The sequence below is a fragment of the Carassius carassius genome, chromosome 17 (assembly GCF_963082965.1).
Source record: "Carassius carassius chromosome 17, fCarCar2.1, whole genome shotgun sequence".
Taxonomy (NCBI): domain Eukaryota; kingdom Metazoa; phylum Chordata; class Actinopteri; order Cypriniformes; family Cyprinidae; genus Carassius; species Carassius carassius.
The window spans coordinates 8,087,039-8,112,694 of record NC_081771.1 but is presented as its reverse complement, the minus strand read 5'-3'; the positions used below and the strand labels follow the sequence as shown (position 1 = coordinate 8,112,694).

Genomic DNA, 25,656 nt, shown 5'->3' with positions numbered 1-25,656 from the left:
TGAACTAAGCTTAAATGGGAAGAGCGATAGCAATGTTTTGTTGTTTTAATTAGCAGTAGCTTAAACAAAATGTACAGATGTACTCCACCTTTCAAATTTTCAAATTTGGAAATAGCATATGCAGGTATAGCTTCACATACTTAATTCATAATAACTTGAGATTAAAAAACAAACCAAATAAAAAAAAGCCACAACAATGCAAGATTCCTCCTACATGTTGACAATCTATTTATTGGTTAATATTTACAAAAATTCACTGATAATAGTGGGGTTTCCAACATTTGCTCCTTTTCACAAATATTTAGTTGAGAATGACAACAGTACAATAATATACCTTAAAAAGCATGCCTTCGGTACTTGCAGTTCAAAGTAAGCTGTCTTTATCCAATCTAATTCCAGGTAGGCACACCCGGTATACTTTTTATCTTAAGGGACAGATACACTGCACAAGGCACTTTAACTTCACCTACTCGCGCTCTCTCAGCTCATGAACAGGATGCAAGGACATCATTGAGCTAAATGAAAACCTTTACCAGCAAAACATTCATCCTCTCAAATATACTTACACTCATTTCTGTACAAATCTCTCTGAATCATCATTTGAACTGTTTATTTACTGGACTGCTCCTCGTATCTAAAGATTAAGCATTTCTCAAGAGACAATTTGGGGGAAAAGAGAAAAGGAAGGAAATAAAAGCAACAGTCCACATGATATTACACGCTCTCAGGAGCATAACCTGACAGACTGGAGCAAAAAAGGCAGAACATGATATTTAAGTTTGAACTCTTCTCAGTTTTTAAATAGATTTGTTCAGGAAACCCCAAGTGGAGATCACCAGAGCTGCTGGGATTTGCAAACCCATGAATCCATAATGTTCTTCTGACAGCAGGCTGTAAGAGGTGGATGAACTCATTCTGTAGGCTAGCGGCTTTTAGCGACTGATGTATCTTTGACGTAACTGATGCAGTTGGGAGGAGGAGCTTGTGAAGAATTATGGGAACAGACGAGCAGGGTAGTGTGAGGGGGGCAGTATGGAGAACTGTACAGTTTCACAAAGTGAGTAAGAAGTGGGGTGAGAGTAACATGGCAGCGGAAAAACTTGGACCCTCTGAAGACACTTTCAGCTTCTTCTTGACTTTGAGTGCTGGATTAGCCATTGAAGTGTAATGTCTGTGAGGTTCAGGGGACATAACAGTGTCATTTAAGTCAAGCAGACTGGCAACAGCATATAGCTGACAAAATAACTCATCTTCATGGAACATTACTCACCAATGTTATCTTTCTCTTTGCAGGAAATAGAATAGCAGCAGATCTCCCGATCTTGAATAGCAGCCAAGTTCCTAAAGAAATAGCACACGAGACAGAATTAATACAGCTATTTTTATGGTGTGGCTTCATTTCAGGCCAACAAGTTAATTCAGGATAAACTGTAAACAAAGTCCTACAACAATAGCTCCCAGGACATAAAGAAAGCCCCTACAACTCTTAGCCAACAGATGGCAGTAATTCTCACAACAACAACATGAGACCCCCAAGCCACACAACCTTTTCATTTCATCCAGACTGATGGTTAAAATCTCGTCTAGACATTGTGACTCATCTCACTTTCACACATATCATAAAAAAACAAAAACAAAAGAAATCTCAATCTGACGCTGGCAAAAAAAAAAAAAGTGGTAAAAAGAGTGAAAAAAGCGAGAGAGAGAGAGAGAGAGAGAGAGAGAGAGAGAGAGAGACTTGAAACTGATTTTTACAAGTAGAGCATTCCTTTATAATGAAGATAAAGATAAACCGAGATGACCAGAGCCAGTAATGCAATTTTCTAATTATTATAATTATATTAAGTTTTCTATTATGACAATGTAATCTTATTAGCATCATATGATTTGGCAGAATGCCACCAGAGAATGAATGCGAGCAATCATAGCACTAAATGCAGCAGCTTCAGCAATGGATGTCCTACCTTCCATTTCACCTCAAGAACATGCATGTGAGTGGATCAGTTATGAAACAATTTTGGCAAACAGTTATGCAAACTGGCTAGAGAGATAATAGTATAAAAAGCTATACTGGTAACAATTTATTTTCCGTCCCACATTACCAAATTATTACATTTTTATTTCAACATGTAAGCATGTTGACCTTAAAGTGCCCTATTATGGATTTTTGAAAACAACCTTTTTTGCAGTGTATAACACAGCAAAGTTTTAAATCTGAAAGTGCACTTGTATAAAGTTATTGTCTCTCAAAAGAAAGAGTTAACTTTGAATCATTTAAACGAGTCATTTTAAAACAAATCCAAAGCCGTTTCATGTTGACAAAAACATGAAACATTAGCATATTGACCGTCCACTTGTTGCACATGCAGACCTGGGAAAACTTGAACCCCCCTCCCTCAAACACCGTAGCGGATTCCTGTGGATAGCATCATGTCGAGAAGACACTGCTCTGCACTATGAGGGTAAATCAGTTTTTACCCTAGGGTTTGAAAATGCTAATTCATTTTTTGCCACTAGGTGCCAATTTTCAAGTGGTAAAAATAGCTGTTTCCCCAGAAACAGCTGTACATAAAGTTCACAAACACTGCTTTATCGGGCATTAATCCAATCACCAATCACCAGAAAATCATCTACTGCCTTGTGGTGTAGAGCTTCTTACATTTTTTCAATTAGCTGTTTCTCATCCAACGCATTAGGAAGATCTCTCTTATTCCCAAGCACCAACACCTGAAACACAAAAACATTTATAAGAACTGATGCAATAAAGATAATTAAGCAATGATGTGCTGTAAAAACAAGGACAAGTAGCTTACAGGGACTCCTTGTAACTGTGGCTTGTCTAAAAGATTGTGCAGCTCGTTTCTGGAAGCTTCAACCTTCTCCCGGTCTGCTGCGTCCACCATGTACCTTTGAGAGAAAATGAAAAAGAAATGAAAGAATGCATATTTCATTACTTCATAATTAAGAATACTGTCCTCTTTACCTCACAGAAGATGGATGCATTAATACTTACACTATTGCATTCACCCCACGACAGTATCGCTCCCACATGCTCCTGAACCTCGGCTGGCCTCCTATATCCCAGATCTGCACAATAATCAGACACATGTTAGTTTAAGTATTTATTATTTACAAAAGAAACTTCCACCTTATATTTCTCTTGAATCCCAAGAAGCCGAGATCAATTGTTAGGACCAAACCTTGATGGTGACGTTGCCTTTTGTGACCTTCCTCATGTTGAACCCGACAGTTGGAATCATGTCTTCGCTGAACTGGCCTGACTGATAAAAAAAAAGAAAAAAGAAGATATTATCAACTCATGGAACCGCTTTCAATATTTCACCTTAAACGGTTTTGTTTTTCGTTGTTTTTGATGCCCAATTTATTTTCCTGTTGTTGCAAGGGTATAGGCCTGCAGTCACTAGTATTTAAGGGCTTCCCATCAGAAACTTTTATTTGATCTATGATTCATAGTGGAAGTTTGAGCAAAAATTAAACTAGGAAATTTCTGCGTGGTATATTGCGATCTACTGTGCTAACCTACCGAAATTCTCAAATTCAGGTCACTGCCTCTGTCAACTCTTCTGCCAAGCAAAGGTTTTGTGCCTGTATCGCACAGAAAAATGTGCAGTCGACACCATCATGGCACCAAACGTTAACTGTTTGAGAGCTTGTAAATTGAGGTGTAATTTTACGGGTTGCAAGTTCATACTTGCATACTTAGAAGTTCATACATTCCTCATGTTTATTCAAACAACTCACTCAAATCTGTTGTCCCATTTAGCAGTTCATCTTTTGTAATATAAGTCACGGCAATAATAATGACTTATGAGACAGGAATATTTAAATTGCACATCTAAACCACAAGACCACCTTTCCTGTATTGAATCAGTTTTGATGTGGTCTGCCTTTAATGGGGAAATTCCCTCCACATAAACACTTTCCCTTATTTGTCATGCTGTTGCCAGTAAAACCTAAACATTAGGACCACCTCCCTTCAGTTCTTGACTGCATAGTCATATCTAAAGATGTAATTCCCTCCATAGGCTAATAATAGCGATTATCTACGTCAGCCTGATAATAAAAAAATATGCCAATATTGAAATTTTAGCAAAGATGATATCTATATCATGATGCTTACTATAACATGCTATAAAACTACTCATAATGATATAAAAGATTTTGGTCACAACTCCCACAAGTAGTATATTCCATTTTGTTGTTGTTTTTGTTAAATGTACAGTATGTCTCATACTAAAGCAAATAAAAGACAATGGAAATAACTGCACTTGACAAACATTCTTCAGTTTTAGAACAGGAATTTTGTCACCCAATCAAACAAACCAAAACACAGAATCTCACTTCTCTATGAATTCTAATTTACTTAACAGCATGTTTACTAACCAGAAAACAACTGAGAATACGCTTTATCTTTCAAAAAATAGTTAAGGACTGCGGTGTCAACATGTCTGGCTGCATGGCTCTTGCGGCTAATAGGAACAAACTATACTGAGTCAGCTCACTATCTCAGGCTGTCTGGAAACATTCATTAGAGCTGAAACAACTAATCGATTTAATCGATTAAAATCGATTATTAAAATAGTTGTCAACTAATTTAGTCATCGATTAGTTGCTAAATAACTTTTATTTGCCATAAGCGGCTCATTTCGTGCATATTTTGAATCTTCGGAGACCAAAGTGTGGCAGTAATGAGCCACCGGAGGTTTTACTCAGCCAGTACAGTAGGAGAAGTAGCGAATAGCCAATAGCTGGCCTCATTTTATGTCACGTGCTTCCCGAACAGTGTCTCTGCGGTCTCTGCAGCATTCAGCGAGATGAGAGAGGCAGGCGGCAGTGGAGTAAGCTCGAGAAAGAAAAAGAAAAAAGCAGAAGATAAAACTAATCGAACAAAGTCATCCAAAGTGTGGGAGCACTTTACTTTGAGCCTTCAAAAAAGAAGAGTAACCTGTAAACTCTGCACTACTGAACTGTTTAACTGTTTAAGACTTTTATTTGTGCAGATTCTCCAGTACAACGTTGTTTGCAAATGTTTAGTCGTAAAAGCTGATAACATTGCTTTTTAACAGTTAACATTTAAAGCTTTACAAACATGTTCTGTGATCAGTTTGTCGTTTACCAGTTCGTAATTCAGTCTTGCGCCTAATTATGACTGAATGAGAGAGGTTAATGTTTTAATGTATTTGAAATGCACTTTTTTTTTTCTGGACAACCTTCTGATGGATTTTACTTTAAAATGTGAGTTCCATTCAGGTTTCATGCCACCGGCACTTTATTCGAAGGATTGTTTACAATTTCACAGCATAAGCTATAAAGCTGTTTCCCAGGTATAAGCTGTGTGTTTACAGGAAAAAAATAATAAAATGCAATGTACTGCAATCTTATTCTGTTTTATTCTTATTCTTCGTGAAAATATGTTCTGAAAGATTCCTTAAGCTTTGTTCAGGATGTTAAACTACTTTAGAATGCGGCTGAGGACTGCCATGGTGAAAACACTATTTGAAATCTCCTTGTGAAATTTGCTAGAGTACGTATGGGTCAGTGTTTTGATTGCAGAAGAGTTCGGCATAGGATTACTAACACATAATTAAACAAAACTCAAGGTATGTTTTTGATGAGGATATGACAGTGCAAAATGGTTAAAATCTCTAAAAAGTCTAGGGATGGGACGGTATGAAAATTTAATATCACGATTATAGTGACTAAAATTATCACGATTATCAATATTATCACGGTTTTGTTGAAACGAGATGAAAGTGTTCAAAAATAGTTGATGCTCACACTGAAAACATTTCAGCAAGTTTTATATTTAATAATCAACAAACAACTAATAAAACAAGCAACTCTATGCACTTAATTTAAAGAAAGATTAAATTCTGTGGCAGTTCCTTCCTTACAATGAAAAGTGTAGAAGCATAGAAAAGCATAGAAAAGTCACTGACTTTCGCCATTCCTTCTCGAAAAAAAACAAAAAAACATTTTGCGCTGCGCTTGCGTCAGACTGTTGCTGGCTGGACATGATTTAATAGTGAGTTATTAAAACCGCGATAATCAAACACGGTTTTAATGATAATTCATTTTTAAACGATATTACTAACCTTCAGCAAATTTTATCACGGTTATCAATAAAACCGGTTATCGTCCCATCCCTAAAGTCTATGTTGAATGATAAAGACCCTTTATTAATAATTTACCTGGGGAAAAAATGGACAAAACTAAAATATAAGTACATAAACAGATTTATCGATTAATCACAAAAAATAATCGACAGATTAATCGATTATCAAATAATCGTTAGTTGCAGCCCTACAATTCATACTATCAGCCATGACTGCTCAGAGAGATGCTTCAACAAGATATTCTGACAGAGTTTGTTTGAGCACCAGGTGCAAATAGGGCAGAAGCTCTAGCATCTCTGTGCCCTGATGCAAACATAACTGCACTTGTTGCTCCATTTGAACATTAATGAGATATCAGTTCACACATGGTCACCTCAGGAGATGCTATTTCCTCCTGAGGTGCTGAAATGATGAAACAGCAAGAGTGTATATATAGAGATGGTGGAGTGTAGACAGCAAAACTGTTCTCCTGGAGGCTGTGAGGCAGCTATTCATTACATTATGAAACAAACAAATTGAGCTGCAGTAGGTCACGTCAGAAAACACAAAATAAACAAATAAATATATATATATTTAAAATCTGTACTGTTTTTCCGTACCTTATTGCCTTACATATCTATCAAATATCAAATAATAATAACAGTTATGTGTTTCTTTCTATATATTCTTATTTACTGAAACATGTTTAAATCACCTTCTGTGATTCAGGGTTGAGGGGGTCTGCCTTGATGAGGGAAATTCCCTCTTGTCTGCTTTTCCACATCTAGTAATATGTGACCCTGGAGCACAAAACCAGTCAAGAGTAGCACCAGTTTATTTGTAGCAGATTTCTGATTAATTAAATGCATTGCTAAGAACTTAATTTGGACAACTTTAAAGGTGATTTTATTTTTCATCCTCAGATTCCAGCTATTCAAATAGTTGTATTTTTCAAAATATTGTCCCATCCTAACAAACCATACATCAATGGAAAGCTTATTTATTTAATAAGGAAGGGGTCATAAGGGTAAATTTAAAATAAATGACTGGATTTGTGGTCCATGGTCCTGATTAAATGTCAACTTTTAATCAGAAAATGCAGCTTAATATTTTATTAAGTCCTATGTCCTATTCTAAAATGTAATCTTTTACTGCATGAACTTTGCATTTGCTGCATTGACCCTGTTCAGCTGAACCAAACAATATCCAAGAGAAATATTACCAACCAATGAATATTCAAATTACATGATGAAAAAAAATAATGTGACCAATTCATGAAGTTTAGGTGATGAATCTGACTTTTCTAATCACATGATATGTACACCATTGCTTATGAAGGGGCTCCAGAATTTAAGACAATCACTCATGAGTCATAAGCATGCCAGGCATGTCGAAAATCTTCAGCTTCAAAGAACTCTCCATCAAAAGGTCAATCAGACCTATTCGGGAGAGGAACTTTCTGAAAAAATTTCAAGAAAGTCCACACGTGGTCTCCAACAGTTTGAGAGAAGTGATTACAAAGACAGAACTACAAGTGAAGAGTTTGGTTCCAAAACACGATAAATGACATTAAAAAAAAATCTGTATTGTGTCTGGTCAGTATTAAAAAGTACATTTTTATTTTTTTATTTTTATTTCAATGGATTGAGGGGAAAAAAAAGTATCATGGATTTATTGCATTTTGGAAAGTTTATCATAAATCTTTGAAAATCAAAACCTGGATTTGAATGTTTAATGTTATAATAACCTAAAGATGCTATGTGAACGTTTAAAACAGAAAATAGTGGTTTTCATCTTGCCACTTTTTTTGGTAAAGAAAACACATTTTTACTCAAATTAATCAAAATGGATTTATTGCGTTTTGGAACCAAACTCTTCAAATACAGGGATCCAACCATGCATGCTCACACTGAACACCAGAGTCTTTTGAGCAATTCAAATGAAATCTGAAAAGCTTTCTCATTTTACCAAATTTAAAGACACATTTTAGCCTTACAGTATCTAGCCTTCTACCAAAGCAGATAGAGAAAAAAAATTAACTGAACTACCAGCACATTATCTTATTTTGTACTCACACACCAAAACACATGATGAGGACGTCACTTGACCAGGAAGAACCACATTAAAGTCTTGTGACTAATGGCAGAAACTCCCACATTGTCTAAACTCACACCACACACACACACACACACATATACATACATACAGTGCATTCAAAAATGCAGACAAAGACGGTGGAACGCCTTGTTGTTTTTTTTTAGTTGACTGACAAACTTTTTAATGGTGACTACACTGAATATGCACATTACTTTCACATTGCTAAAAATATTTGATTTCAAATACATTGTTCTTTAAAAATTTGTATTCATTAAAGAATCCTGAAAAAACTATCATAGTTTCCACACACAAAAGTTTTTAACAATGATTCAAAGAAAATTGTAATAATGGAGTAAAACTGGATCATCCAATGAACAATAACTATCCAGAATGCTATCATTAAGACATAAAAATAAGGTTGAATGACCCTCACATCACTCCATGCACTAAAAACATGATTAGACCGGCTCACAAACATAATGTACCTTTAAATGAACCAAAAAGACAGTAATTCTTTATCTATACTTTAAAACAGGGGTTGCCAACCTTTTTTACACCATGAACCGGTTACAGTATAAAAGCATTATTGTGGATCAATGAATTATATTGCGTTGTTTATATTGAGTCACAGATCAGATTAGGCCTAAAAAAAAAAAAAAAGTTTGGTTCCGGTTGGTTGTCAGTTGAGGTCATTGGTCGGTAGGGATTTTTTTTTTTTTTTTTTTTTCTCCAGTGGCAGTTTTACACACACACACACACACACGCGCGCTGATTTTAAATGTGTGTACCGGTACTTTTACGACAGTGATTCTGTATTCCCGTTTAAAGTCTGTTGTTGCCATAGACACGCAAAACGCACACACACACACAAAAAGCCTTCGCGGGAGTTTGACAGGCGATCTTATAGTAGATTAACATGGAGGATTTGAATTTGAAAAACGGAGTGTACAGACATCTTTTTGTAGTCAAACAACATTCTTTATGATGTTCATTTATGTGGTTTATTTGATTTTGATGCTATAAATTAACTAGAAGCAAGAGACGATCAGTTAGTTTTAACTGATGATCTAACTTACAGCGATCTGTTCGACACATTCAAGAGCCACAAAACGGTATTTATTGTTTACATTTCTTTAAAAAATGACCACATTTGAAAGGTGAAATAACCAAATGAGACTTTGTTTCATATTAAAAGTAAGCTGGTAATGTTAATGTCCTGTCTGTCAGCATGTTGTCAGTGCCCTCTCTGTTCCGCGATATATTGTTGACTCCCCCCTCCCCCCGTGTTTCTCTTAATGTTACGATTTCCAAACCTTAAGTTATAGCTCACTTTAGGAATTGACAGTTAAAGGGTTTTGATGCAATACTTAATGGTTTTTAACGGATTACTTAAGTGTAAAACAGCATTTAAAGGAAACTGTAATTTAATTAACGATGTGTGAAAGACCGTTCTTCCCCAGTCTCATAAAATAAATTTGGGTCGCACATAAATTGACAGGGTCGGTCGGAAACCGGAACCAAACAAATTTTTTTTTTAGGCCCTATTTTTTCGAATAAGCAATAAAAAGAAATATTTAAAGCACAATGACAATGCTATGAAGCGTTTTTGACAAGCTAAATTTATGTGTACATATAGGCTACGCAACTCTGTATTTCAGCGCTGTCTGAAAGTTTTATTGTGTGCGAGAACAGAGCGTGAGTATCAAATTGAGCTCTCTTTCATTTCTTATTCTTGTGGTTTAAAATTGCTTGAATGTTTAAATTGGCTAAATAATCTGCCAATCACGTGCGTGCCGAACATTATATGGTCTTGTCCGTACGTATCACAGATCAACTGTGATCCGTTTAACACCTATATATGACAGATTTACTTATTTAACATGAAATCGTCAAATTTTTAGGCCTACTCCATATCAATCTCATTCAACAAAAATACTGAATAATAAGAACAATCATTAGTGTCATATCTGTCATATCTATACACATTTTTCCCAGAACGTTCTTGCGACCCGGTAGCAATTCTTCCACGGCCCAGTAGAGGGTCGCGAACTGGTGGTTGGGGACCTCGGCTTTAAAAGGTAAGAACTGATGCTATGTCCACATTAAGGGGAAAGTGTTAAACATCAGAGTACATCAGAAAATCTGTTTCATCATCATTTAAGATTATTTTTCATAAGTGCACAATACTATTATAATTACACTACACCTGACAAGTTGAACCATATTTATATGTACAACAATTACTTTTGTGCACTGCTCTGTCTTTAGATTGGATTTGGTTCAGGGCTAGGAATGATATTGCAGAGCAAGTCTCACATGCTCAATAGTGCTGGGTTATATACATTTTTTGTTGCACCAACAATACAACTCAACACAATGCAGAGAAATAATATGTATTATTAGGAACTTGTTAGTGACAAATTGGCTTATGCAGAACAAGTATCAAGCAGCATATCACTGTCTTGCCTGTATATGTGCAAAGACACCAATAAGTGACTCACTTTTGATCGATGATACCTGCATTGATGAATGCTGATGTTGTGAACAAGATAAAAAAAGCAAGATGACTCTTGTGCTTCCTAGATCACACATCCAGTTTCCCAACAGCAAAATCAAGCTCATCAAAGGACCAACAACAACAGGATATTTGAGCATGAAATCCACTTATTATGATTTATGAACTTAAATATTAAACTGCTACCACGTACTGTCACTAAAAAGGTTTGCAGGACAGCAGTATACATGATGCATCTATGTTTTTATTATTATTATTATTATTATTATTATTAATAATAATAATAATAATAACAACTGTATAAATTGCATGGTTGATAATGTGAAGCTAACATGTTGGTGTCTGTGATGGGGTGACCTAATCTAATTAAAATAAACCTGCTTTTTCTGAAATAAATAAATAACTGATGTGTCTGTTGTTCTCACATCATCATATTTCTCAAAAGTGAAGTTGCCTTAGCATTTTTAATTAGTAAAATAGTGCAAGTGAAAGCTAAGTGTTCACTGGGTTTTAAATTCACATGCATGAGATTGGAGTATGTCACTCTAATCATTCCTGCATGAATTATTCTTTACTTCTAAGCTCTTTCATGACCAAAAACTCTTTAAGCATACATAACAACCATAAACCTAAACAATACATTCAGTTAGTTTTGGTTGCCACCATCAGTTGGATTTTTATTTCTCTCTAGAACTCAGATCAAGAAAACAAATGATTAAACTGAGTTGACGTTTTTACAAGTAGGTTTTGGTTTCAGTGATATGTACAGCTCATTTTACTATATGTATTTTGTAAACTGTCAACTGGGGTCAAAACAAACCACCCACTATGCAATCAAATTATTGATGGTCATTTGGGAGCTAATGTTAGCCTTAGCTTTCTCAAAAACGTAGAATTACGTCCACTAAGCAAGTCTTGCCCACTAATATACTGTGAAAGTTAACCTAGCTCCATTGTCTATTATATGTAAGCAAGCGTGTCAAGTGCCTGGTGAACTGGACTGACATTCAGTCTCTTGGATTTGTTGAACTAACGTTAGCTCATGCTAAACGCAAACACTCACCGCGATTACGTTAACAAACGTCGTTTTCCCCGAATACTGCAGCCCGACGAGGGTTAACTCCATTTCTTCCTTCCAGAAGAGAGACTTAAACCAGTCCAGAAGGCGGTTAATGAGTGCCAACATTTTGATGCTGGATTAAACGGGTCTGTGTTGGGTTTTTTGTTGTTTGCAATGTTTTTCACTTCTAGAATCGTAACGTAGTGTTTGGAGGAACTGACCGCTGTCATATGACTGTGAAACGTTTGCGAACTCAGAGTGTGTCATGTGAGTTGAAGCTGCGCCGCTCATGCGCAGGCCAGCAGTGCCAATGGAAAGTCATTTCAGCGATTCTCTTCCTTCGAACTGAAGAAACCAGTTAAGTGTGTATTCAACTTCATAAAGAAATTACTGTCTCCATTACAGCGTAAAAACCAAACGTAGCCACACACTACTGCTGTTAACCGGTTTTTTAAATTAACATTGACAATTATTGCCTATATTAGAGAATTTATTATCTGTAAAGTTGTCCCAGCAGAGCCATGGCTGGGGTTTAATTTTTATATTGATTGTATTTATTTATTTGTGCTATATTTACAAAATGTTTAAGTTTTTACAAGTTTGTAGGTGTCCAGGTACAGAAACCGAATAATCAAATGTAAAATAGCACTGCATAGTCTTCACTGTAAAAAACAAACAGTCAAACCAGAATTTATTCAGAAACCGTCAGCATTTCTCACATTATCGCAGTTTATTTGCTATAGTAGAAAATGGTAATAAAATATGACAAGAACTCAAAAGAGTTAAACTGTGTCAGGACAAATTCATCTTGATAATGTTAAAAGATAACTTTGATAGAAAGGTAGACTACGTACAATCAACCAAAAATTCAGACAACTGTTATATGACAATATTTACACATCTATCAATACTTTGTTGACCAATTACCAAGCAATGCTTAATTTTGTTCAGTCTGTAGTGTAAAAAGTTCAAATGAGCAATTAAAGAAAAAAAAAATACTTAACCAAAACGTGGACGTGAAGGAGAGCTCGGTGTTGCTGTCAGTGAGACTCGGCTCTCTGTGTGTATGGAATTAAATTTGTTTCAATAATAATGAACGAAACTTTATAAAACTGAACGTAACTTTTTCAGAAACTATCAAAAATATGCCCTTACAAATGAAGAAAAACACTTTGAAAATGAAAAAAAATGAACTCAGTCGCACAAATTTAACATGCTTTTCAAATATGTTTCATTCATTGTTAATTTTTTTTAAAATTTCGTTTTCGCTAATCGTGGATTCTGAATTAATTGCAACAGATTTCGCTTACGTTTCGCAGTTTTTCGTTTGGTGTTTTGACCGAGCGGCAACCTCCCACTCTCTCTAGTGAAGCCAATAAGGAAGTGACTAAAACTGCAATTCATCGACTGGCCGCTTGAGGCTGGCTGCAAAAGAGAGTCGATCCCATAGACTCCCCATGTTAAAATGCCCAACTTTACAGCAGAAAAAAAACATGTTTTCAGCCTGGTGCAAAAAATGATTTTGGTCTATATAGCTAATTTTGCCCTTCAAGACAACTGTGACGGGGGTGAATTTTTTTATAACTCATCTGTTTAAATTATATTAAGCCTTAAAGTTCTGCATAATTAAGGTTGTGGCCACTTGAGTGACAAGTGAATTGCCACTGCTGTCACAGCCCTCGCGCTAGGTGGGCGTGGCTTCAGCAACCAGCTCCCGCCCTTTTGCCCATTTTCGATTGTCCGGGAGAGTCGCGCGGTGCCAAGATGGCGATGGCTCGCTCTGCACACTTTAGGCTTCAAAAATTCTCTTCAGGAGTCTACGGGTGACATCACGGACACTACGTCCATGTTTTTATACAGTCTATGGTTTTGACACAAACTTAACAGGCTTAACAGTGATCTAATCTGATTGGATAGTGAGCTTTTGATGGACAGGTGCTCTCTGACCGGGAAGTACAGACGCCACCCAGTGGCTCGCATATTGGAAAGCTCTCGCGGTGATTAAATACATTTATACATTTATTCACTTAGCTGACTTACAATTGCCACATATGTCAGAGGTCACACACCTCTGGAGCAACTAGGGGTTAAGTGTCTTGCTCAGGGACACATTGGTGTCTCACAGTGGATTCGAACCCGGGTCTGTCACACCAAAGACATGTGTCTTATCCACTGCGCTAGCACCACCCCATATCTGGTAAATCTGGTCTCTACCGCAAAAAAATTCTTCCCTGTTCTACCCTTCTACCCTGTAAAGAAAGTACACAAAGATTTAAATATGACATTGATCTTAAATGCTCTTTTTGTTCGAGTTCTGAAGAAACTTATTTTGGTCATGTCACTACACTCAGAAACTTTGGGATGATATTGGTGTGTTTGTCAAGTGTAAGATTTTGCCAGGCTTCTCAGTACATATGAAAAACATTATATTTGGGTATTATGACCCCACAAACGAAAATAACAGTTTTTGTTATTAATTAAAAAAAATCCTAAACAAATTTCACAGTCACAAATGCAAATTATCCAACTGTAAACCTGTCTTCTCTGTTAGATTTGCTCTGCCTTTGATCTCCTTTGATCTCCTTGTTTAATTTTGTTTAGATTTTGGCCCTCTTTTTATTCTTTATTAATAAATAAATAATAATAAAAATAGAAAAAGAAAAAAAAGCTCTCACTGTGATTTGTATGCAATACGTCGTGCCTTGTGTTACTAAATATATGAATAATATTTGACCTTCGATCGTCTCAGTAAAGATGAGCTTTCAGCAGACAGAGACACGGAGCGGCATCATCTTCCTCCTCTGCTTGTCCTCCAAGGCAGCTTGAAGTAAGCTTGTGTTACTGAAGTAACCAATAACATCGATACAAGTTTTTCATGTTACAGTGTGCTACAGTTTGTTGCGGGTTATTATTGTCATTCAGTAACACAAGCTTACTTCAGGCTGCCTTGAAGGACAAGAGCTCATCTTTACAGACTGAGACGATCGTAGGTCAGATATTATTTACATATTTAGTAATACAAATCACAATCACTGAGTGGCGTCTGTACTTCCCGGTCAGAGAGCACCTGTCCATCAAAAGCTCACTATCCAATCAAAGTAGATCACTGTTAAGCCCGCCCCCATGAGAAGCTTGTATCAAAACACCAAACGAAAAACTGCTAAACGTAAGCGAAATCTGTGGCAATGAATTCAGAATCCACGATTAGCGAAAAAGAATCTTTGAAAAACAATAACAAAGAATGAAGTATATTTGAAGAGCCTGTTAAATTTGTGCGACTGGGTTCATTTTTATTAGTTTTCATAGTTTTTTTCTTCTTTTGTTATGGCATATTTTTTATATTTTCTGAAAAAGTTACGTTCAGTTTTATAAAGTTTCGTTCATTATTATTGAAACAAATGTAATTCCATATGTGTGCGCACCTTACAACAAGCATGTACAATAAACAATAATAATATAAATTTATTGGCAAAAGTCATTGTAATACAGTGCTACAACTCTATATATTGGCCAGTGACCACAATACAATTTAATAACTGAAAATAAAATGCCTAGAACAATTTGCTGAAACACTTGTTTTTATGATACACACCCACCCACCCACACACACACACACACACACACACAAAACATGTCTATTAGTATATCCATTGATGTAGTAGTGACAATATTTAAAATATTTCACACTTTCAAATGCATGGCCCAAACCTAAGGTGGAAATATAAGACTGTGACGAGTGGGGCGGGGCCGAGGGACATGGGAGCGAGGCCGGGGGAGTGATTGGAGATGAACTACACCTGTTCGTCCCACCGGTCTCGAGGCCCATGGAGGAGATGGAAGGATATAAAACTGGAGCGACGACAGTGAAGGACGAGAGAGGACCAGGCCTGGGCTTTTAGTTGTGTTTTGGTTTTTATTTTATGCGCACCAGTCGTCCGTGAGGGGCTGGTGCGCTGTTTTGTGTTTATTTTGTTATTAAAATGTTTTTGATTGTCCGCCGGTTCCCGCCTCCTTCTTCCGGATGAATATGAAGGTTGATATCGTTACAGTGGTGCCGAAACCCGGGAGAAGGAGGGACGCGCTGCTGAAGATCCCTCGCCGCTGTGGTGAATCCGCGGTGCCATCGAGCTGGCGAGGAGTGTGCCGCCATGGACGCTCGAGGCGGTGGACTGGAGCGAGTTGCCGGGGACGGGCGAGCTCGCTACCGGCCGCCCACGATGTGGAGAGACGGCTGCCGTCCGTGAGGGAGCGGAGGAGTCGGCGCCGTTCGCCAGGTGGCCGGAGCCTGCTGCCTCCGCCGGAACGGGGAGGAGCAGGGAACGGGGGACTCCTGCCGGCTGCCCAAAACCGGAGGAGCTGTCGCCGTCCACCGGGCGGCGGAGGAGTGTCGTGCCGTCCGCCGAGGGCCGTCCAGTGCCACCGCCAGGCACCGCGGAGGAGATCACCCAGCTGGTGGAGGGCCGAGCAGCGGTGCGTCTGGGAACCGGAATTTTTTTTTTCTTTTTTTTGACAATCAACAACATTTTAATAAAGGAAAATAAACCCAAAACAGCGCACCAGCCCCTCACGGACGACTGGTGCGCATAAAATAAAACCAAAACACAACTAAAAGCCCAGGCCTGGTCCTCTCTCGTCCTTCACTGTCGTCGCTCCAGTTTTATATCCTTCCATCTCCTCCATGGGCCTCGAGACCGGTGGGACGAACAGGTGTAGTTCATCTCCAATCACTCCCCCGGCCTCGCTCCCATGTCCCCCGGCCCCGCCCCACTCGTCACATACCCCCATCGCCCCTCGCAGGCCGGGGGGTACTCCCGAGACTGCGCTCTACTCCCCCCCCCCCCCCTCCCTCCGGGGGGGCCGCTCCCGGGGACCTGCGGGAACCTGGGGGTAGGACAGGCGAGGCGAGAGAAAAGGAGATGGAAGGAGGAGCGACAGAGACGAGAGAGGGGAGAGAGGAAAAAAAAAAAAAAAATTCCGGTTCCCAGACGCACCGCTGCTCGGCCCTCCACCAGCTGGGTGATCTCCTCCGCGGTGCCTGGCGGTGGCACTGGACGGCCCTCGGCGGACGGCACGACACTCCTCCGCCGCCCGGTGGACGGCGACAGCTCCTCCGGTTTTGGGCAGCCGGCAGGAGTCCCCCGTTCCCTGCTCCTCCCCGTTCCGGCGGAGGCAGCAGGCTCCGGCCACCTGGCGAACGGCGCCGACTCCTCCGCTCCCTCACGGACGGCAGCCGTCTCTCCACATCGTGGGCGGCCGGTAGCGAGCTCGCCCGTCCCCGGCAACTCGCTCCAGTCCACCGCCTCGAGCGTCCATGGCGGCACACTCCTCGCCAGCTCGATGGCACCGCGGATTCACCACAGCGGCGAGGGATCTTCAGCAGCGCGTCCCTCCTTCTCCCGGGCTTCGGCACCACTGTAATCAGGGGCGTCGGACTGGGGGGGTAAAGGGTACCGAGTACCCAGGGCCCGAGGCAAGGGGGGGGCCCTTAGAAGTCAGTTTTCTATACATACATATACATGCACTAACATTTGTATAGCATTTATGTACAACTAAAAAAGTTCCTGTGCAAAACTAAACTTGTAGTTAGGCGCTGGTTTGGTATAAAAAAGTCATTTTCATGCTGTGCAGGGCCCCACACCCCTCTCGAATCAATGCAAATGGTACGACCCGCAGGTCAGGTGCTTCTGCTGCGGACCCGCGGTGATTGAATCAGTTGATGAGACAGGAGCTGGAGTGAGCCGTGAAGAGTCATGTCTCTCCTTAAGAAAGGAAAATCAGGGGCTAAAAAACGAAAAGAGAAGCAGAATAAAGAGAGAAGGGCAAATGAGGGCAAGCAGTTGCGCACACATTTTTTTAAAAAGAGAGGTGAGCTCCAAATGCATCATCAAGCATTGACATTGTTTTAACATAAATATCTACTCCCGGTAGAATAGCATACATTTATGTTTGCATTTATGAATAATATACCAATACTTTATAGTATCACACCCTTCATAGCGAGCAAACAATGTTTCTGATTATTACATGGCTTGGCTGAATTCCAATGTAGAATGCGGTCTGTTATTTCTTGATAACAGACCGCTGCGAAGTATAACAGACCGTTGCCATGAAAAACAGCGCGTTGCTATGGACGCGGAACGGACTATTTTCTTTGGCGGAAGCAATACAATCGTTTTTAAATCAATAAACTCCTTTTTAAATCAATAATTCGTGGCAAATTATTTATTTATTTTGTGGGTAGCCATGTAATAAGCGGGATAATGTATAGAGAGGCGGTCGTTTTAGCGAATAACAACCCCGACAGGCTGAACAGGACCCCGACACGAAGCGGAGGATAATGTAATCTAACGTTATACATTATCCCTTACGTAAATAACAGGGAGTGAGAAGCAGACGGAGCTCAACACACTGCCACTCCAGGCAGCTGCCTAAACGCTTGTCTCCTCTTCTGCTGCAGTTCTCCCCACTCTCAGAGTCAGAAGTTTACATGAAAACACTGTATATTTCCCTCCATTGTCAAAATCTAACACCCGCGAAAACACAGATCGTTAGCGCCTATTTTACCGCATTGTTATGCAAATTAGCTCGCACACGCTCTTACATTAAGTACAGGATTGTTCTCGGTATAATAATGCACATCTTAATGATTGAAAAATGACTTATTTTAAAACATAATTCAAAGACTGAATGTCTAGTTTGGCGGTTAGTTTACCCTGTGATTCTATAGTCTAGTCTGCATTTATTTTAAACAGACAAATAATCATCAATTATCTTGTACTTAGCCTGCACTTTAAAAAAAAGGTATTGTGACAATAAAGGATATTTAAGCAACCATTTGAAGCCATATATTTCAGTTTCAGAGTCAGACCCTGCAGCAGCAGGCCCCTCATCATGGCTAGGTGAAAGCAGTGACAGTGAGGTGGATGTGAGTGTGACAGTGAGACAAGGTGAGCTTTTTAACACTTAGTAATTAAGTGTTAAGAGGAAATAAGCAAAATTAGTACATTGTTATTGTACACATTTAAACTTTAAAGTGTAATTACTAATTACAGTTTAAAGTTTACAGTTTAAAGTTTAAATGTGTACAATAACAATGTACCCATTTTGCTTATTTCCTCTTGTAGCAGAGGCAGAAATAGAAGATGAGGTTGATATTCATATAAGTGATCAGAGGGAAAGTGAAGAATGTGATGAAGGTAGTCAGGAGCAGGAGGACAGAGCTGAAGAGGAAAGAGAAGAGAATGAGAGACTTAGGGATACTGGAGAGGGATTGTCAGAGGACCCAGGATTATGGCCAACAACTCTTACTGATAAGCACAGGAAAACTATTGTTCAAATGCTAGCAAAAAACTGGACTTTAAAGACCTGATCAGCAAATTTGCGCATGCAAAGACCCGTCAATGGGCATTTAGTAAAAACTGACATTATTTAGTTTGTGTTTCAGACCAAAGTTTTTCTCATTTGGTATGGTCATTTTCAGAACTGCTTTACAGTATATTTGATTTAGTCCAGGTTTGGACCTGCTAGACCTTTTGTCATCTCAGTAAGTAGTACTTTCGACAATAAAACAAAAATATATTAATCAGAGTGTGGCCTATTTTGTTTACATTTAAAGTGTTTTTATGATAAAAATGCAATACCTTACCCATTGGTATCACTATGGTATTGAGGGCCCAGCAAGATGGTTTGTACCCAGGGCCCAAAATTTGGTGCTACGCCCCTGACTGTAATGATATCAACCTTCATATTCATCCGGAAGAAGGAGGCGGGAACCGGCGGACAATCAAAAACATTTTAATAAAACAAAATAAACACAAAACAGCGCACCAGCCCCTCACGGACGACTGGTGCGCATAAAATAAAAACCAAAACACAACTAAAAACCCAGGCCTGGTCCTCTCTCGTCCTTCACTGTCGTCGCTCCAGTTTTATATCCTTCCATCTCCTCCATGGGCCTCGAGACCGGTGGGACGAACAGGTGTAGTTCATCTCCAATCACTCCCCCGGCCTCGCTCCCATGTCCCTCGGCCCCGCCCCACTCGTCACAAAGACAAAAAGTCTTGTTTAGCAAATTATAGATTTTATATTATGTACAGAACCTGTAAACTTTAGAAAGTGGAATATAGAAAGTATATGTATATATAGAAAGTGACAATGAAAAATAAATGTGCTTAACAGATGTAAAATAGCTATAAAATGAAAGCAGAAATGGCAAATACAAGCAAACAGAGGACAAACCACATCTCATAGTTCTCATGTGACAAAAGAAAAAAATCAGACGAACATCACAAAAAAAGACAAATATGAAGCATTAAATACCAAAAAGGCTTGCTGTAATGTCTGTTAATCTTTGGTCAAATACTTAAGAGGTAATTCTTCTATAAATTACTATTTCCCCAGGTAATTCTGTTGTGAAACGTTACATTTGTAATGTTTAATTACACATGTTGCTTAATTGCATAATGCAAACTGTTCTCTGCTCATTTAGAAACTGTGAATCTTTTAACAGGTTTTACACCTAAAAAGTAACATATAAAGTTGACAGGAAGCATCACTCCTGTTGTATGTCTTGCATACCATAAATCCACTTCAGAGAGCAAATTTTGTATCAGAACAAACATAAACTTGTCACCTTCTGCTCATTCCTCCTCATATGAATCAGTTTCGAAACTGAGATGATGACACCTTTGTGCAGTGATCTTCACTTTACAGAGAACCTTTAGGGAAATCTGTGGACATCATGCTTGCAAGGGACTTCAGAGTGATATGTCAGGTCTTTTTTCTCACCCTCTTCCTCCTTGGATAATTTGCAACTGCATGTATCTGAGGGCAATACCATCCTATGTGTGCACGGTGGTTTGCTTACTGTGGAAAGACACAATTAAATCAGGCATGGTAATTTCAAACAAAAAAAAAGTTTGCAAAAGGTTTACTAATATTCGACATATATAGATAACTAGAAACTGGAAAAACATGAAAATGTTCACTTACTTTTTGTGCGCATCTTGTATCTGAAAATTTTAAAAGCAGTATACATGATAAAAACCAGGCACGTAAACACAGTGACTGCTAAACAGGCCACCATGAAAGAATGAGTCTGATTTCCATTGTTGTGTGTCCCTTCTTTTCCTGGGTGAACTGTTGTGAACTTTGCTGTGGAAAAATGAAAAAAAAAAAAAGCATTTCTTAAACACATAGGAAATCTAAAAATAAACAAGGGATGTGCGGGAACTGCCTTGTTAGATAGCAGGATATACACTAATTTAAGATGCCTCTTCAAAATCATCAAATATTATTCAATACATTTAAAGGTTAGATACTGATACACATTTAGAGCAATACATGGCAATAGAAATCCAGGAATTATTAAAGTATTTTAAAATTCAGATTTCACATTTTGAAATTGACACATTTCTGTTCAAATTCTTGGGGTCCGAAAGATTTTTCTTTTTTTAAGAAATTAATACTTTTATTCAGGAGGAATCCCTTAAATTAAACACAATAGTTCAAATAAAAAAATGCTGTTAGGGTATATATAAATTATATGCTTTATTTTTAATCACAAATATGGGATGTGAATGGAAATCCATGGTCAACAGGCATATGAGCCCCATGGCAGTATGTGTTAAACATGTCAACAGGAAAAAGTACAAACCAGGAGAGCCACATCTTGCATTGTGGGTCTGGTTTCCAGCGAAGATTTCACCATCAACACATCTAATTTGAGAAAATCGGTTATCATTTAATAAACAATCTCAAGGCATTTTCTTTTTCAGAACTCCAATGAAACGTAGCAAACACAAAGCTTTACTTTGTAATGGATTTACACGTGCTGTCCTCAACATCATTGTAAGTGTTTTCTTTACATGGCTTACACACGTAGGTATAATGAAAGTTACCTGCCAAAACAGCAAACAGAATAAAAGAAGATGAAAATTTCAAAAAGTATTTGAACCATGTTAATGTCTCTCAGCCTCCATCTACACACTTTGACCATAAAAAGTCCCCATGGAAAGACCCATAGCTCATAAATAACAACCATAATGGACACCTGTCAATTCATTTAATAATAATGATAATAATAACAATAACAAAAACACTTTACCATTTCTCTGTAGCTGATATCCAGGTTTGCATTTTTCCCTGGGCTCACATTGATCACAATTATCATTATAACATAAGTGATTATCTTTGCAGAGACATTTTTCCATATCCGATGAAGCTTTTGAACATTTCTCACACACACTGTCATTTTTGTTCTCTGAGCATGGTTTGGGAAAGTAACCTATAAAATACAACAATGAATGACAATCAAATAAAGTTAGAACATTTTCACATCTTACTTCAGTGTAACAAACTTTGACTTTCTCCAGAGGGTTCCGCCAATTATATCATTTATCTGCTATAAAAAGTGAAACTTGAGTATGAATGTGTGCTAATAAAGCTTCTACTTGACTTAAAGATAAAGAATATGTACAGCACTAAAGTTTAACATTCTACATGCATTAATCACAAACAGAGAATACATATGACAGTGCTCCTTCCAGTTTTGAGAATATTATAATGATCTTACCTGGAGGACAGGCTTTACAACATATCTTGTTATATTCAACCTCAGTGGTCCAGTCACAGTTTATATAAGCCAGACTCAGAATCCAGCTGCCACAAATACAGAGCAGCATAAACCAGAGTTTAGCAGTGTCCATTGTATCACAGTGGTAGATTGAGCATTGCTATCATTTCCCATTGCCTTTTATGACTGCTGTGACATCATCTCGTGACGTTTTCTCACACCCCCACATGAAGAGGCGTGCAGGGCCAAAACCAATGTGACCAGGACTGAGAGTAAAAACACGCAAAGACCTGCAACCAAACTGCGCTGAGCTTTTGTTTCACAATCGCACTGTACATGTTCTAAAGAATTTCTTTGAGAAGTATGTGCTTTGTGTCAGGGAAAGGGGGAAGTAAACATTATGCAGTTTATGAGTGAGGGAGAAATGTGTTGTATGGATTTCATGCGGGCCGGTTCTGAGCCGAAACTGCTTCCTGTCTGGAATTAAGGTCTGTTCACTGAAAGGTTATTTTGGAACCTTGTTATATGGACAAGAAAACCTAGACGCATTTTCCAGAATGTCTACTCTTGTGTTCCACAGAAGAAAATCAGTCGCACACATTCTTATTTTGTGTCACCAAGCGTGTCAGTATTCATGTGGCATCTTATCACATGAGGCCCCAACAGGGAACAGGTATGTACCAGTCTGGTGAAAGGTCAACTTCCCCCTTAATATCAGCTAAAACTCACTATAGTTTAAGCAGTTTTTGTCAGATGAAATGACTGCAGTGGTGTCTCTACATTAGGAGTCAGTTGGACCAGGACCCATAAATGTGTGTGCCTCTTTAATGGCTGTGGCAACTGATTGTAAATTCTTAAGTATACACCATAACAATTTGTTAGAGGACCTTTGGCACTTTTAAATCAAGAGACAGTGACAGAGATCAGCATAAGTGATGGAGAAAGTGAAGAAGAGTAGAATCTATAAACAACATGACCTAGAATCAAACTCTCCAGCATTGCAGCACCACAAACACTAACCCCAGGTGCACACATACCAACCACTGGCCCACTACTTCATTAGCAATACGGACTTTTCAAAGAATCTAGGAAACCTAAGCAAACCACCATCTTCAGTTTTGACAGGCATGTATTCAAATACTAGCTGATATACAACTTCTCCACCACCTACATACTCTGCTATGGGTAATAAAAACATCGCCTTCACCAGTGTTATCGAGTTCATCTATAGTGTGTAGTGTAAAAGGAAGGACCGCAGCATCAGAAAGGATCTCTAAAACCTCCGTTGACAACATGTTTACCAGTCTGAGAAAATGTTACAGTCGGAAAGTGTTTTTTGCTTGCAATTTGTAAGATTACTTAAAGCGAATGTGAAATAGCATTCACAACCCATTTTACCTCAGTAATGTAACATATTTATATGCAAAATAAGATAATGGATTCAGTTTGATCATGAAAAATAGGATTTCCACCAGTTCCTCTGATGTTACAAACGCCACTCAGGACATTAGATTACAGGTATTATAGGCTGTTACCAATATTTACTGACCACATGTTCAGAGCTAAATAATAATTTTAATAATAATGCTAGAAAACAATGTTAAAATTTGGTACAAATGTTACAGTTCTTGAAAGAGTTAAAAACAACACTGCCAGTACAAACTATGGGGGGAGGGGTACTAATGCATGGCTTCTATGGTTTCCATACACTATCATTACTGATTTGCACCATTGCCATTTTCTCTGTTATGTCAGTGGAATTATATAAGGTATATTCTTTTCTTTTGCTTGACCTGTACTTAAAAGAATAATAATTTAATTGATTTCATCAAAGACTATTGGTATGAACATCTTTGCTAACTGAAAGTGGATAAATGCTTAAAAATCTTTCAGTTCTTGTTTTGTGTATGAGAGAATAGGCTGAATTGTGCCTAGATTTGCATGTCAGCTATGACCTTTCGTTCAAAGATAAACACATACCCACAAATATCAAATCATCATATCTCGTCACTCAATCCACCAATCATTTACAAAGTCGTGAACATTGTTATAGTCTGCATATGCATCTGATTTTTCATGATTTTAACTTTTTTAATACGATATCAGTGGAAAAAGCCTGAGATTATAAGGTCTTGCAAGTGGAGAGGATTGGACAAGATAAAGAAAATGTGCAGAAGTCAAGTCACCTTTACACAATACAGGCTGTGTCAAATCAGCTTTCCAATGTTAAACGGGAAAATACCGTGTCGGTAATGCATGAGGACAATGTTGATTTTGTCATTTCGTCATTGATTCAGTGATGTCAACGTCCAGCTCAGTTTAGTCCTATTCAGTTAGTGTTTGTATAATCAAGTAGACAATATTGCCAGAAATGAAGTGTTCTCAACTAAACAAGCCAAAGGCGAAAGTGGCAAGGACCCGTTGCTACATCGGTGACAGAAATGGAGAAGAAGAAAAAAACCTTGGGAGAAAGCACAAACGAAACCAGCATGGTGTGGTTTAATTCCAGGCTGCAACACAAGTCAGAGGACTCGTCTGGTACTTTAAGCCTTCGCTGAGAAATTGTGCTGTTGGCCGACAAGGTCTTCACAGGGAATCTGTCTCCAGGACTCATCTAGTTGACACGGTCTCTGCTGACATTCAGAAATCTTATGCCAGGTTAAATAGATGGGCATTTAATCTAGATTTAAACTGACAGAGTGTGTTGGCCTCCTGAACAATGCTAGTTGGATTGTTCCAGAGTCTGGGCACTAAAAAGGAAGAGGATAATAATGCCAGCAGTTGATTCTGTTGTCTATCTAGTGAAATAATGTCACTATTTGGATAAGTTCTTTGCTAAATTCAATCTTGAGTTAAATATTTTAAATATACTACACTATTTTGAATAAGATCGCTTGGACCATTTTATTGGAGTCATATATCAAAGGTTTGTGTCACCCAATTATGAAAATTTGCTAAAAATGTACTCACCTTCAGGTCATCTGAGATGTAGTTTAATTTAATTTAATTTAGTCCTTTGAATATTGCGGGGTTTTTGTTACCTTTGAAAGACCTCTGGGGTGTATTCCAGAAAGCAGGGTTAACTTACCGTGAACTGAACCCTGAACTCTCGGTTGATTGAACCCCCAAACCTTGCTTACTAGAGGTATGTGGTTCCAAAAACGCGTCCGGGAGTAAGTTCATTCAACTCAGAGTATGTTCCTCAAGACCTTCTCAACAGAGTGACGAATCGACGAGTCGATATAGAAACGGACGCTAAGAAAAAGCGTGCCAAGCTGTTTCTTTCTTCTTCTTT

The 25,656-nt window shown here is 38.4% G+C and overlaps 2 protein-coding genes across 2 annotated transcripts; both read right to left on the bottom strand.

Moving 5' to 3' along the window:
* Positions 1–204: 204 nt before the first annotated feature.
* Positions 205–12,046, bottom strand: arl8ba (ADP-ribosylation factor-like 8Ba). The gene is made up of 7 exons (XM_059570661.1): positions 11,792–12,046; positions 3,201–3,281; positions 3,014–3,087; positions 2,814–2,907; positions 2,660–2,727; positions 1,271–1,341; positions 205–1,171 (listed from the first exon to the last, which is right to left on the bottom strand). Exons 1-7 carry the CDS (start codon positions 11,912–11,914, stop codon positions 1,122–1,124), a joined length of 561 nt encoding a protein of 186 aa, XP_059426644.1. The 5' UTR covers positions 11,915–12,046; the 3' UTR covers positions 205–1,121.
* A 7,815-nt stretch (positions 12,047–19,861) lies between these two features.
* tnfrsf18 (tumor necrosis factor receptor superfamily, member 18) lies at positions 19,862–24,975 on the bottom strand. Its single transcript, XM_059497809.1, has 7 exons — positions 24,904–24,975; positions 22,362–22,521; positions 21,894–22,073; positions 21,600–21,687; positions 21,330–21,505; positions 20,780–20,941; positions 19,862–20,653 (listed from the first exon to the last, which is right to left on the bottom strand). Exons 1-7 carry the CDS (start codon positions 24,973–24,975, stop codon positions 20,508–20,510), a joined length of 984 nt encoding a protein of 327 aa, XP_059353792.1. The 3' UTR covers positions 19,862–20,507.
* Positions 24,976–25,656: the final 681 nt, after the last annotated feature.

Excerpts from the sequence above, each read along its gene's own strand:
- arl8ba (XM_059570661.1), bottom strand. The coding sequence starts at position 11,914 with ATGTTGGCACTCATTAACCGCCTTCTGGACTGGTTTAAGTCTCTCTTC. Across the intron at positions 3,282-11,791 it reads CGTTTGTTAACGTAATCGCG|TCAGGCCAGTTCAGCGAAGA; the intron begins GTGAGTGTTTGC and ends TTTTTTTATCAG. Across the intron at positions 2,908-3,013 it reads CGTGGGGTGAATGCAATAGT|GTACATGGTGGACGCAGCAG; the intron begins GTAAGTATTAAT and ends TTTCTCTCAAAG.
- tnfrsf18 (XM_059497809.1), bottom strand. The coding sequence starts at position 24,975 with ATGAGTCCTGGAGACAGATTCCCTGTGAAGACCTTGTCGGCCAACAGC. Across the intron at positions 22,522-24,903 it reads TTTCTCAGCGAAGGCTTAAA|CAATGCTCAATCTACCACTG; the intron begins GTACCAGACGAG and ends GGGAAATGATAG. Across the intron at positions 21,688-21,893 it reads ATATCAGCTACAGAGAAATG|GTAACTTTCATTATACCTAC; the intron begins GTAAAGTGTTTT and ends CTGTTTTGGCAG.